This window comes from Hippocampus bargibanti, linkage group LG12, assembly GCF_051943395.1.
Source record: "Hippocampus bargibanti isolate YZ-2025 linkage group LG12, ASM5194339v1, whole genome shotgun sequence".
Taxonomy (NCBI): Eukaryota; Metazoa; Chordata; class Actinopteri; order Syngnathiformes; family Syngnathidae; genus Hippocampus; species Hippocampus bargibanti.
This window is the reverse complement of record NC_142745.1, coordinates 13,614,212-13,627,962: the sequence shown is the minus strand read 5'-3', so window position 1 is coordinate 13,627,962 and position 13,751 is coordinate 13,614,212. Positions and strand designations below refer to the sequence as shown.

General features: G+C 42.1%; 2 protein-coding genes across 4 annotated transcripts; both read left to right on the top strand.

The window, feature by feature from the left end:
• The first annotated feature begins 368 nt into the window (after positions 1-368).
• yod1 (YOD1 deubiquitinase) lies at positions 369-7,008 on the top strand. Its single transcript, XM_089011322.1, has 3 exons — positions 369-599; positions 1,383-1,595; positions 3,695-7,008. Exons 2-3 carry the CDS (start codon positions 1,388-1,390, stop codon positions 4,384-4,386), a joined length of 900 nt encoding a protein of 299 aa, XP_088867448.1. The 5' UTR covers positions 369-599; positions 1,383-1,387; the 3' UTR covers positions 4,387-7,008.
• On the top strand, positions 7,000-13,545 carry LOC148890590 (specifically androgen-regulated gene protein). 3 transcript variants are annotated; one of them, XM_089011320.1, is made up of 4 exons: positions 7,000-7,619; positions 9,716-9,843; positions 9,918-10,113; positions 10,322-13,545. In XM_089011320.1, the coding sequence occupies exons 2-4, from the start codon at positions 9,739-9,741 to the stop codon at positions 11,416-11,418; spliced, it is 1,398 nt and encodes a 465-aa protein (XP_088867446.1). In that variant the 5' UTR covers positions 7,000-7,619; positions 9,716-9,738; the 3' UTR covers positions 11,419-13,545. The 3 variants fall into 3 exon arrangements, with proteins under 3 accessions (XP_088867446.1, XP_088867445.1, XP_088867447.1); XM_089011319.1 differs by having other exon boundaries at positions 7,000-9,843; positions 10,322-13,544; XM_089011321.1 differs by lacking the exon at positions 9,716-9,843 and having other exon boundaries at positions 10,322-13,537.
• Positions 13,546-13,751: the final 206 nt, after the last annotated feature.

Below are 13,751 nucleotides of genomic sequence, written 5' to 3'. Positions count from 1 at the left end.
TTTCTTATTATTATTATTAGTTGTTGTAGTTGTTATTGTTATTATTGTTGTTGTTGATAGTCAGTCATTCATCTTCAGAATCGCTTATTTCTCGTTTGGTTCAGGTGGGGGGGTTGCTGGATCCTATCCCACCTGTCTTCGTGCAGAAGGCCGGGGACACCCTGAATCGTTTGTCAGCCAATCGCAGTTGAAAGTAATAATTTGTTGTACATTTTACTTCAACTTTGACTGCATGACGAAAGCGTCTGAGGTTGTTTATTTAAAATGGGCATACGTCTTGCTAAAAATCACCGCAAGAATCCCCGATTGTGAGCTATTAGAGAACTTACGGTAACGGCACGTCTCGACGTCACATATACGTTTTGGACGTCTCGTCCCGCCCTGTAGTTGTATGTGTGCATTGTTCGACGCGCTGGAAACGGGCAGTTAAAAGTAATCGTGGATTTCATTAAAATGACTTTGCTCAAGTCGAGGACCAGAACGGGATGAAGATGGACGCTTGGAGAGAAAATGTCTACTGAACGCTAAATTATCGGACAGGCTAGCATGCTAGCACAGAATAGCTTCCCTCGACACACATTCCACACCTACCACATTAGGTTCGTATCAGTAATCATCAGAATAATGGGAATGGCGATTAAAAATATTTGACGCGTGAATGCAAAGTATGTGAAAAGGCAAATTGGCTTGGTAACACGTTAAAACAACAATACCGCCTCTGAACAAAAGGGCAGCAAAACAAAGCATTGAACGCAATGTTGTCAGGTCGTTTTGTGTGTGTATGTATGTGCTTTGTCATCACTAGTTTAGTAAATAATAGTGTCACAACTTTCTGAATTAGATAAGAGTGTGTAAATACTTTTTAGACTTTATTCTGCAAAATCACTATTTAAATACGTTCCAGGGAAAAGTGTGAGGAAAATGCGTACTTGGGTGTTTTATTGAGTGGTGGCTGTTTTTGAGAAGAAAAACGATATATTTTAATCATTTGTTGTTTTTGTTCAAATACTACATATAGTTTTGAGGAAATGTGTTATTTGAAAGGAAAGTTTTGCTTTTTCTAAAATTCTAAACTAAAAAAAAGCATGACAAAAATAAATATATTTAGAGGGGATGAAAAGTGTTACTTTTTTAGAAACGCATGTAGTACTTATTTTTTGAAGCTACGCTTTACAAGTTCAAGGAGGGATCTGACCTAGAAATAGTTATATCATTTTTAAAGAAAAGGTTGATTTTTTTTTTTAAGTAAAGCAAAAAGTCATATTCTGGATTAGAAAAAAAATGGTGCCAGTTTGTGTCATGTTAATAGAGCGTCATAAACACTACGTCCAAATGTTCTTGTTGCTGTTGTCAATCTTCCCAATTTTTGTCCCACCTGTCAGGCAAGATGCTGCGTCTTCGTTGTAAGACCAAAAACGGGAGTCACGTGATGCAAGGGTTAACTCACCAATCGTGTGTGCAAGAGTTAAAAAGCAAAGTGGAGGAGCTGACCGGCATCCCTTGCGAGGTGCAGAAAATCATGGTGGGCTACCCGCCTTGCAGCCTGGACCTGCGTGACGGGGACGCTCACCTCAAGGACTACCCCATCAAGTCTGGTATGAAGCAAGTGTTGCTAGAAGTGAAAAAAACTTTTTGTCTTTGTCTTGGAAATCAATAAGCAAGGCAAAGTTGCGTTATATATTGCACTTCGTCAAGCAAGTAACTCACTATGCTTCACATAATTAAAAGGTCATGATTAAAAAGCATTGGAAAACATTTGTTAGAGAAATATAATCAAAGCAAATGAGTAAAACGTCTCTTAGCAAGCAGATTGAAGAGTGCAAGAAGACATTTTTGGAAAAGAATGAATTATTTCAAAATTGCTGAAACAGACCGTGATCAGAAGTGTAGAGGAGAGGGTAAAGTCATTTTAACCCGAATTTATAAGTGTTTACACTTAGTGCTGACTTCACTGCTCTTGAAAGCTTCCTCCATTTTGTTGCGGCACTACAGCGAAATGCTGTTTCACCATACTTGATTTGAACTTTTGTCTCCTCTAATCGACCCGAATCTGCGGACCATGGAACCCGACTGGGTTCGTATTCAAAAGCACTTCATCAATATATTAGGACCTAAGTCCTTCAGTGATTCATCGACAAGTGGCAGATGTTTAGAATCTGTTTTACTGCTGACTGAGAGCCAGGGTAAAAACCTTTATTCTGGTCAGAACATGTGACATTCTTTAGAGGAATGCTAGTCAGAAGACCATTACAAGAATCGAGTCTACTAGAGATAAAAATATGTATTGCTGTCCGATTGGCTGCAGTCATATGCCCGCTGTCTGAACTCAGCCATTGACGGGTACCAGGCCTCAAATCCAGCAGACATACAGGCGTGTTTAAATTAAAGATGTTTTGGTGCACTTTCCGATGATTGTTCGGATCCACTTGTCAGTAGTGCGAAATTAAGATGTGTCTGCAATCAGTTGGATTGTAGATTGTCACTGGATCACGTCGGGGTCACCAGTGTAGCAGTCAGAAAGAAGCACACCCAACTCAGAATCAGAAAACCTTTAATCGATTGTAGGTTTTCTGACTGCTACACTGGTGACCCCGATGTAATCCAGTGTTGAAGAAGCGAAAGTCAGCTTTTTCCTGTCATGAAACAGTCAGACACTTGAAGGATTTGTGGTACAATTGACGCATGCCTTCCCTCACCCCAACTACTGTTGTCATTTTGGTGTAACTACATTTTAATACGGTCACTGTGATGTTACTTGTTGAGTTAAAGGACAACCGACATCACTTTTTTGTTTCCTAACTGACATCAGAAAAACGTTTTATAGCATCTAAAATACCCAAAACACGCAGTAGGATATTTTTAGTCAAATGCAAAACAGCAATAAAAATGACTTAGTGTCTAAAAAGTACTTCAATTTGAAACCAGAAGTGGCCAGTTTCAGAAGGTCCCGCCCCCGCTCGTGGTGTCACAGCAAGACGTCTTGCCTTGCTGGAGAATCAAAACAATGGCTTCAGATTCGGAGAATATGCTTTCTTGTTACTCATCCAGTTCTGAATATGATTCAAACAGTTCTGAAGAGGAAAGCATACGTTTGCAATTGATTAAACAATTTATTTCGTGCCATTTTGAGGCAATAGGGGGGGAAATGTAGCACTAAAAAAGAGGCAGAAAATGGCGACAAAGCTCCGTGTAAGGAATTAATCAGCCTATGGAAACAGGCTGATCAATTCCTTACACGGAACTTTGTCGCCCTCTTCTGCCTCTTTTTGGTGAAACACGAAGTTTTCAGACCAAACAAGTACAGCAAAATGCGTTGACGTGATGGAAAGACTGCTACAATATGTCCTTTTTTCGGTCAGGGGCATTCCTTCAGTGACGTAGGGTGAGGACTCATCACCAACTTGAAAACAAGACTTCCAGAATATTCAGCGCGAGTCTTAAAACGTAAAGTATAGCTATATGCGGTGGAATCTTTTTAAAATACGCTCAGTAGAAGTCATTTGAAGCCATTTTACAAATTATGGAGACAACTTGTCCGGAGACGTCGGTTGTCCTTTAAGTGTATTGTTTCTTTAGATGATACTTCTGTAAAATTTGGTCACCCCTCTTCTAAAAATAGAGAATATTTATAAAGGGAAAAATAGGGTCCGGTGGAGGTTCCATCGTAGTAATTTGATGTGCTCATCCCCCACAGGCGACACTCTCATTGTGGAGGAGGAGAAAAACAAGGCCAAGCTGGGCACACATCCCATCGTCACCAAAACGCCTCGCCTGAACACTTTACCAACGCTGGCTCGCCGTGTGGTGCCGGCTGACAACTCGTGCCTGTTCACCAGCGTCAACTACGTGTTGGAGGGCGGCGTGTACGACCCGGCGTGCGCCCCGGAGATGCGCGGCCTCATCGCCCAGATCGTTTCCAGTGACCCGGCTGCGTATTCTGAGGCCGTTCTGGGCAAGAGCAACGAGGACTACTGCGCCTGGATCCGGCGCGATGACACATGGGGGGGCGCCATCGAAGTGTCCATCCTGTCCAAATTCTACCAGTGCGAGATTTGCGTGGTGGATACACAAACGGTGCGCGTGGATCGCTTCGGGGAGGACGCCGGCTACCACAAGCGTGTGATGCTCATCTACGACGGCATCCATTACGACCCGCTACAGAAGGAGGTGGCCGGCGTGTCCCGCCAGACAGTCTTCTCCACCAGCGACGACGTCATTTTGGCGCAAGCCCTGGAGCTGGCCGACGAGGCTCGCCGCAAGCGCCAGTTTACGGATGTCAACCGCTTCGCGCTGCGGTGCTTGGTGTGCCAGACGCTCCTGGTAGGACAGAAGGAGGCCCGTGAGCATGCCAAGGAGACTGGCCACATTAATTTTGGTGAAGTCTGAAACATTCCCTTGCTTCTGTTTGCGTGGCCCTCCCCCCCTTCCACATTATGTGGCCCCGTCCGTCTACCTCGGCGTTTCCTCACCTTTGTCGAACCAAGTTTGATATTTCAAAGGAAAAAATAGCTCATGGCACACCACCAAATATAAATAGTAAAAGTATGTATTAAGGCTGAACATTTTTGGAAATAATCTAATTGCTATATCATTCGTGGTTATCGTTTTCAAGGTCAGGCTTTATTCAAAACTGCTTTTGGCCTTGTATGCTCAAATAAGTGAACTTGGAATGAATAAGTGTGAATAATCTGTTTTTTTATCACACCAAATGTTTGTTTAAAAAAACAGAAACTTGAACTGCATTCAATTCGATTACATTGCATTATTGATTGGAATGTGATTAATTGTTCAGCCTTAGTGCATATGGGGTGTCCCCCACAGAACCATTTGCAATTTCACTTATTTGCTGATTTTGTGTTTATTTTTTGTGGCAGGGCAAAATGCTAGCCGTTAAGTCTGTATGCTCCTTCCAAAACACCATGAAGTATTGTTTTGGCGCCATCTTGTGGCATCAAAAGACAACCATGGAAATGGGAGGTGGAATCAATTACAGTACTTGTATTATATCGTATGAGTCAAACAGGATGACACGCAGGTTATTTGAACACTGTGAGAAGAGCAAGTGGCGTAGACCGATCAACTAAAGTAAATTGTTGTAATTCATTTACAAACTAAGTAAGTGAAATTGCCGTGGCTCCGTAGTTGGGTATCACTCGTCTACCTCACCGACATCCACAAGATTTAGATGGTCAGCCAGCACTGGTAAAGCCATTATTCTCCGGACATACCTCGTCAAAATAATTCACATTTGTCAACATTTTAGAAAGCATCTCTTCCGACAGACAATCTGCCTTCAACGTGATATCTGTCAATTCTCATCTCCCTGTCGTCATTGTATAACCAAAACAACCACCATTTGACTCAACAGTCATGATAGGTGAAATCAACCTCACCAAAATATTGTCACGGCGTTCCTTCGCTGGTCTCAACATGGCATCTTAATTAATATGCTTGTGTAATAGGAATTAAGCAGTGAAACTCACGCTGACCCATTTCGGTGGTCAGTTTTTGTGCTGACCGAAAATCACATCACGGTTGCTCATGACTCAATCTTGGCTAAACTACCAAAAACAGGTTGTTTCATCCCTGAACTACTGTGATGTCATCAGTCGCCCGTAAATCGGGAAATAATGTCACCGGATGTACACAGACTAGGATTTTACTGCTCAACTCATTGAACAGACCAGTAGAGCCACGGGGATTATTCCCCTGAAGAAAATTGTTTGGTTGACTTCCCCTGCAAACCAATTTTTTGACACAAATTTGGCAAAGTAACAAACGGGGATTAATATAGCAGGGATGGATTGTATACATTTTGGGGAAAAGGTGCATGAAGTACAGTTATATGCGGTCCAGAAGACACTTAATAGTTGTATCATACACAAAAGACGATGCTCGGACGATAAAAAGGCTAAGAATCACAGCACGACGAAGGCTAACACTTTCGTTGCTTGACATCTCCATTTGTGTGAGTAAATTCATCCGATTTTTAAAACTAAAATGAGAAGATGTTTCTGTATAAAAAAAAGGATCTCTGTAAACTTGAACCATTAACATCTACGTTGAGAATTTCTCGTGTGTGTTCAATGCTACGCATGTAACGTCTCATTCTGGCTTTACTTCATTAATGCACAAATGTTTATTTCACACGGAATGCTACAGTTCACTGTTAATTCAATTTAATTTAGACCCTCATTTGTAAAAAAAATAATAATCAAACGAGCATTTATCTTTCGGTGCTCACGACGAGGGAGACTTGTTTCGTTATAGTTTTACTTGGTAGGCTTTTTGGTTTGGATTTATGATAATTGTTGGGCGTTTGGCGCTGTATGATGTCCCTCCAGTCCGCCAGGGGTCAATCGAGAAATAATGTCACCGGATGTACAAAGACTAGGATTTTACTGCTCAACTCATTGAACAGACCAGTAGAGCCACGGAGATTATTCCCGTGAAGAAAATTGTTTGGTTGACTTCCCCTGCAAACCATTTTTTTGGACACATTTGGAAAAGTAACAAACGGGGATTAATATAGCAGGGATGGATTGTATACATTTTGGGGAAAAGGTGCATGAAGTACAGTTGTATGCGCTCCAGAAGACCGCATACCTCTTGATTTACCTGAGTTTGTATTGTTTTCGGCGTGGATTGTTATTTCATTTCAAGGAGGTGATAAATAATGGTGCCGTCAACAAAATATACTTCGTTTTTATTTTTCACAAAATGTTACTTTTTGTTGTGAATTTCAATAATGTGATGTGAAAATGTTACTCTTTAAGTTTCAAGATTTATTGAGGACGTCGCTCAGTACCAGGTAGTTGCCAAAGTTAATGTGCACAGAAGCGGTTTTTGTTGTCATTTTTTAACCTTGCCTTTTCACGAGTCCTCATCACTACTCATCCGTGAATGTTACACACCAAACATCACGTGACTGGATTTACTTGACTTTTTCCCTGCAGTGTTGTGACACAAGTAAAAGCTAACGACAGTAGTGTTATTTGTGTAGTATTTTTAAAGTATGACTAAGTAGAGTTAGCGTTTCCTGGAATGGTTTTAAGTATTGTTTCAAATTGCCTCAAAGTTGCTGTACTGCTCGAACAAATTCGACAACCGCCATTTAAAAAGATCAAAATACTGTCACGCCATCGTATGCGACGTTCTAATTAAAACAACATGGGGGGGGGGGGCGCCATGCATTCATTCAAGAGTACTTTCATGCCTGATCATTGCAAACGCTGTCTTGTGAACGCTTAAATTTTACTCTATGACATCACAGTCACACGCATAAGAAAGCAAATGCACGACGCTTTGATACGTTTATTGATTATTTGCATTTGATACGCCGAGAAGACAGCATCTCCGCACATATTTCAACAAAAAAATCACATTTCAATAATTTCCTGTTCTAGTTTTGCGGTCATTTCAGGTTGAGTTGTGGACAGTTAGGACAGTTGTAGTAGTGGGTTTTAATTTCGGATTATTGCCATGACAACGTCTTTAGGCCTCGCTCTGATTGGTTGACAGTTTAGCTCTTCCGCAGGTAAGCACCGAGCGCGAGTTGATTACTTTCGCCACATACAAAGGAGCAAACTAGTACAACATGGAGCACAAACGATTCACAGGTACGATATTTATGATCAATCATAGACGTAAAACATTGCCATTAGCGTTATAACTCAATTTTGTCACAACATTGATCAAGGACGTGTAAAATCTTTGTTCTCAATATCAGTATTATACTCGACAATAACGTATCATGGGACCGTGTATTTCAATATGTTCATATTGTCCTTCAGTATTGATTAAATAGGTCATTCCCTTTTAGTTTAATCCGCCTTTATAATCGTATTGTGGACGCATACACACTCAGCGGTTACTGCATTAGGGGCTAACCTTTAAGAAGAACGCTAGTTAGAATTGCCTGGCTTTTGTTGGGGGTTTCAGCGATGTTTTATTACGTGTAGTCATAGGGACCAAAAATAGAGAGACATCAGCGCCCGCATTTAAAAAAAAAATAAAACAGTGGAACACACACAATATACAATATCAAGTGATTTTCCTCTGGAGTGGAATATGTGAAAAATGTTTCCCCTCTCAGATCCGCTCAAGCAGATGTTGGGGCTGATAATCGGAAAGTACACTACTGACTGATAATGAGGACATTGCAGCATTCACTGATGCAAACAAGATGATTGAATTATTATTGAATGTAATCTAAATTTTACCAATGCATGCAATGGTTATGGTGATAACAACCAGACCATCGGTTCTGTCAAAAAGATTATCTTGAGTGATTGTTTTGAGTGACTTTTCCTCCCCGATTTATTCAAAACACAGGAAGTAGTCAGCGATCACAAAGTAGGCCACAATATTACTGATAATAATTGATACTGATAGTAAGTCCTTGTCGTGTCTAATTCATCCAGACTACATTGTCAAATGTCATCATCAGGAAGCCACACTTATTTGCATGAACTGTGCATGTTTTTACCGTTATCTAACATCCACATCCTAAAAGCTGACGGTCACTGAACAAGGAAGTGCACACTTTCCTATCACCGGAGTTTGAAAAGAAGCCATAACTAGCGAGTACAGATCATCTTTGGTGCTACTGTCTGGTTGAAACGATGAAAGGATGTAGTGGTATAATCCAATTTTTAAGCGATCTTAAAGTTGTTCCATTCAATCAATATTTTTGGCATTATGCTTACCTGACGTATGCTAAACTGCATCCATCCAACGACCCCTTCACTAGACTGTTGCATTCTTTATTTGAAATCCTTTCCCAGGCCTTTGCTAAAGCTTCTTTCAGTTCTTGTTCTTGAATTTCTCCTTTAAATCTCTTCAGGATGGATTGGATTGGATTTGCCTTTATTAGTCTCGCAGTGGAGAAATTTACATTTCACAGCAGCAAAGTGATGAAAGAAATGAAAGGAGAAAAGCAAAACACAGGAGCTGCTGGAAAGGCAGCCACTCTCGCGGCGCCATCTTGAAGTCAAAAGAACAACCAAAAAAAAGTAAATAACAAATAATATGACAGCACAAAGACAATATGACAAAACAAAGACACAGAGAGTCATTCATTCTTCCGGACTTGCTGTACCCTCTTTGTGATGACATGAAGCAGTTCTAGATGAAAGAGGAGGATCAAAGCGTCTTTCCACCAGTGGATCATGGACATCATGGTGGAACGTACATGTCGACTACAAGCTAAATGTTGAAAGCAAACGCGCAGCTATAGCATCCATTGACAAATGGGCCTACGCTCCTTTCTTCCTATCACGGGCTCCTCAAGCCATGCATCCATCCTGCCGCAGACTGTCCAACAGCACCGACCTTTCCGCTGAACAAAGCAGGGCTGTGTCATCTGTGTAGTTCTTTACAAAATCCAGCCCGGCCTTCCAATTTGATATGCTAATGAGTGGTTTGCATTTTGTAGGATGGCAGGTATATTTCTTTTCGTAAAATCTTCAAACGCTAGATGGTGATTCTTTCCCAGGTTACTTTGCTAGCGCTGACTGTTGCCTTTGGGTTGTTTTACACAGCCGCCATCATGTTTCTGTCAGAGAATGTAGTTTATCCCTTTGGTCGACCTGTTAGATGCGTGTCGCTAAGTGCACCTGTAGTTTTATTCTTTTCCAGGACTTTGCTGTATTGGCTATTCCGAGACGTTTTAAACCAGTCTTATGATGTTTGAAAGTGATGTTTTATCATACAGAGTGACACTGACATTTGGACAAAATGCCAAAGAGTGACACCTGGCCAGGTGGCACTGAATTGGAGATGTTGGCTGGAGTGGACAGCGCTGGACGCTGTGACAGTGTTGTCAGTGGACAGTCTGTTTCCGTGAGTCTCTTGGTCTTGATATTTTCAAAGCTAGAAAAAAACCTGTTCATCGTATCTATTTTCTTCCATGACAGAGTGATGATAGTCTGGGCCACTTGTCCGCTGAAGAGAAAGCCTGCCTCCTGTTTCTGGAGGAGACCATCGAGTCTTTAGACACAGAGGATGACGGACGACTGTCCAATAACAAAGTGGACCTGCTGCCCGGTCCTGCCAGTCTGGCCTCCAGACTGGCGGACCTGTCAGCCTCCATGAAGAAAACAAAGATCAACGGTGAGCTAATCTCAACAAAATACGTTACTTGCGCAGCCATTGCGTATTTTATGACGAAGGCCATTTCTTAAGGTTAACTTGTCTGTTTTGTTATGATTTGTCCCTGACCGGCAACGTTAAGCTCGTCTACTTGTGATTTATTTTCCCCGTCCCGTCCCGTCCCGTCTCTCTGTCTTTTCTACCAAACATCTTCTGTCCCTTCCCTCAGGTCTGCAAAAGCGCAGCTCTATGGAAACCATCAGGGAAAAAGTTGAAAACCAACCCATACAGAACTACTTTGTGCCAACACCTTACGTTTTGGCCAACAGCTCGAGTTGTTCTGAACCAAAAGTCAAAGCTAGCATCGGGCTAAACCAAAAGAAGTCGCTTTCATTCAGCAACAATTCCAGCAAGAAGCCTGCCGGCATTCACGTACCTTCCGATGTCAATGTCACGACACCTCCTGCCACCAAATCCAAAGACAACCTGGTGAAAACTGGTGAAAGGGGACCTTTATCCTATGATGCTCTTGTTTACCTGCGGAGGAGCGCCTCTACAAAGAAAACACCTTTATGTCCAACAGTCGATCACACCATAGACTCTGTCCAACGTCCTCCGGTCATCATAGAAGGTTCAAACGCCGCCGACGTCCGAAAGTCTGACAAAAGCGTCTTGGAAGCCGGAGGCTTTAAAGCAGGCCCTCTCCCCGTTGCTCCAAAACCCAAACGGATTCCTTCAAATCTCTCCGCAAAGACGGTAAAGGAAGCGAGCCCTGCCTCAAACTCACCCCACGATCTGAAGAACGCAACAGATCCCAAAGTGGTTAGACGGGAAGCTTTGCTGAAGCTCGGTCTCCTCAAAGACCTGCAGTCAGAAGCTGCTCGACTGGACCGACCGCAGATCCCAAAGTCTCATTGGTCAGTGGACGATAGATTTTCAAAAACTCCCTCAAACATTGGCCCATTCAGAAGCCCCTCTTTTTGCCACCCTTCAGAGGCCCCTTCGCCCAGGAGCAAAGAGCTTCATAGTAGTGCGAGTTTCCACCACTCCTCCAGGTGCGACCGATCGGTCGCACCATTGCCTCATCCTGGAAAACCCAACAGATTGAAAGCGGCCAGTCCCGAACGACCCACCACTGTGCTCAACCACAAACATGAGATGAACCATCCTGAACCCAAACTCCAAACGGTCCTCGAGGACGAATCGGCCGCCCCCAAAGCCTCAAATTCTGTGGCCTACACGGTGATGATGGTGCCCGGAATGGGCGCGGACAGAAAAGAGGCTCTCAGGAAGTTGGGACTGCTCAGAGATGAATCGCGCAAGTAAGCAGAGGCGGACGGGAACCATCAAGACGAAGAACTTATAAGGAGCAACTTTTTATTGATATTTTTATTCCCCCCCCCAAGTAGTGTCCTGTGTTTTGTTGCAGCTTAATTGGGACTGATTATTTCCCAGCAGAGTACAGTGATACCTCGGCTTATGAACGCTTTAGCTAACGAACTTTCCACCTTCTGAACCTTAAATTTTTGGCAAATGAACTATTTTTCGGGAAACACATGGAGCGCCACAATGAGTGATGTGTCGTTCACTAACGAGCCGGTTCCTGGAGCTGGATATCTGAAGTGAACGAGGAGCTAGAAACGGCAGCTGACTTTTTTTGTCCTTCATTCGTTCAAGATCCGTGGTAGAGGAGGGAGGAGACACACGCAGCATAGCACACAAAAAGAAAGTGAAAATGGATCGAAAACAGATAGTTCAAAGGCAGAGTGTATACTGCAAGGTTAAAATATACCATCAATCGGGCTCCACAAGTAACCCGCACAAGCCATCTGTACAATTTGAAGAGCAAGGGAACCAGTTTTTAATGAAGTTTCTAGTGTGTCTGCCTGCATCTGTTGCTGTTGCAATATCACAACGTCCAAGATGTACAACCCAGAGCTCCTTGAGACACTGCAAAACGCTATCCATTCCATTAGGCCATCAACGACCATCACAAAGGTAAATAAAACAACTTTATTATACTGGACAGTTTATTTCTTTAACTAGAATCCAATAGCACATTTATTATACATAAAATAAGGTATATTTTGTGTCGTATTAAGGCTTATTTAGTAGACAATTATGTTTTATGGGGAACTGGGAACGGATCATTCTCATTTTAATGGTTTCCTATGGGAAATTAATGTTTGGAATACACACTTTTTGCCTTACACACACTTCCTGGGAACCAATTAAGTTCGTAAGCCAAGATATCACTGTACTGAAGACTCCGATGGAATGTTGATGAGACTTTTACATTCCTTTACAATTTCTGGATCTCTGCCTGTGCCTCAAATTGGACATCGAGTAAAGGCAGTGGCGGGCCATGCATGTCACTCCTAGGCCTTCATTAGTGCTCCATCTGAATCAATCCACTAGAGGGTGCCGTTAACCGGGAAGTAACTTGTGAATTGAAGAAACTTAAGAAATACTGTCATTAAACTGTTCGATTTTTTTTTTTTACTATGACCGTGTGGATTCATGATAACATCATCAAATTGCAACATTTGCTAGTTTCGGAGCTAGCCAATCATGTGACTAGCCAATCATAGTTCGCGAAAACTCTGACGTTTCCAGCGCCTGCAAGCAGGCCTTTAGTTGCCAACTCGAAATTGGATTGTTTAAAGCAACAGTTTCATCAACACTTAATTTATCCTCCAGGGCCTGCAGAATTGATTGTGAAGGCGTCCCGGCAGATTTCTGACCCTGCTATCAAATGATGGGAAACACACGCAATGAAAGGAAACTGAAAGACAATTTGGAATTATTTAATAAGCATTCATGGACAAAATATAATTCACATTCGTCTGTGATTTATATTTTTAGGCTAGCAGAGAAGGCCTTGCGGGCCCTGATGGCATACCACTAAGTAAAGGTCACAGCTTCTGATTTCTGGACTCCTGTTGGATATTTTCATCATCTTAAATTTTAGAATTTATGATGGAAAATATGATGGAATAATAATAATCCATTTAATTTTGAAGCACTTTTCAAGGTTACTTTACAGTCACAGGATCTTTTTTTTCTGTGGTTGAGAAGCGGCAGCCACATGCGCTAGCGTTCACTCAACCCGGAAGTAATTCAAATAGATAGAAAGCTAGCAAACTAACAGATAGCTAATAGATAGCCAGCTTGACAGTTATCTAACTAGCTAGATAGCCATATAGATAATAGCCAGCTACATAGCTATCTAGCCAGATAGCCAATAATAATAATACATTTCATTTCTAAGCGCCTTTCAAAACTCAAGATAGCAAATGCATAGCAAATAGATAGCCTGCTAGCTAGCTAGCTAATAGATAGCAAATATATTGCCAGCTTGGTAGCTAGATAATAGTTAGAAAATGGATAGCAAATAGCCAGCTAGCTAGCTAGACAGATACCAAAACGATAGCCAGCTAGGTAGCTAGCTAATAGATAGCAAATGGATACAGACGGAAAAATAGAAATGACCGTTTTGACCTTGTCTTTTGTCACACACGGACAAGAAACATAAAAATGTTTGACCACATGGACTGAGGAGTGATTGACTTACAGAGTGGCGATGTGGCCATACTACTTGTCTTAACTCCAGTCATGCTCCTCTCGCATTATCAGATTAGCTCGAACACAGCACGCTT

Excerpts from the sequence above, each read along its gene's own strand:
- yod1 (XM_089011322.1), top strand. The coding sequence starts at position 1,388 with ATGCTGCGTCTTCGTTGTAAGACCAAAAACGGGAGTCACGTGATGCAA. Across the intron at positions 1,596-3,694 it reads GGACTACCCCATCAAGTCTG|GCGACACTCTCATTGTGGAG; the intron begins GTATGAAGCAAG and ends CATCCCCCACAG.
- LOC148890590 (XM_089011320.1), top strand. The coding sequence starts at position 9,739 with ATGCCAAAGAGTGACACCTGGCCAGGTGGCACTGAATTGGAGATGTTG. Across the intron at positions 9,844-9,917 it reads TCAGTGGACAGTCTGTTTCC|AGTGATGATAGTCTGGGCCA; the intron begins GTGAGTCTCTTG and ends CTTCCATGACAG. Across the intron at positions 10,114-10,321 it reads GAAGAAAACAAAGATCAACG|GTCTGCAAAAGCGCAGCTCT; the intron begins GTGAGCTAATCT and ends CCCTTCCCTCAG.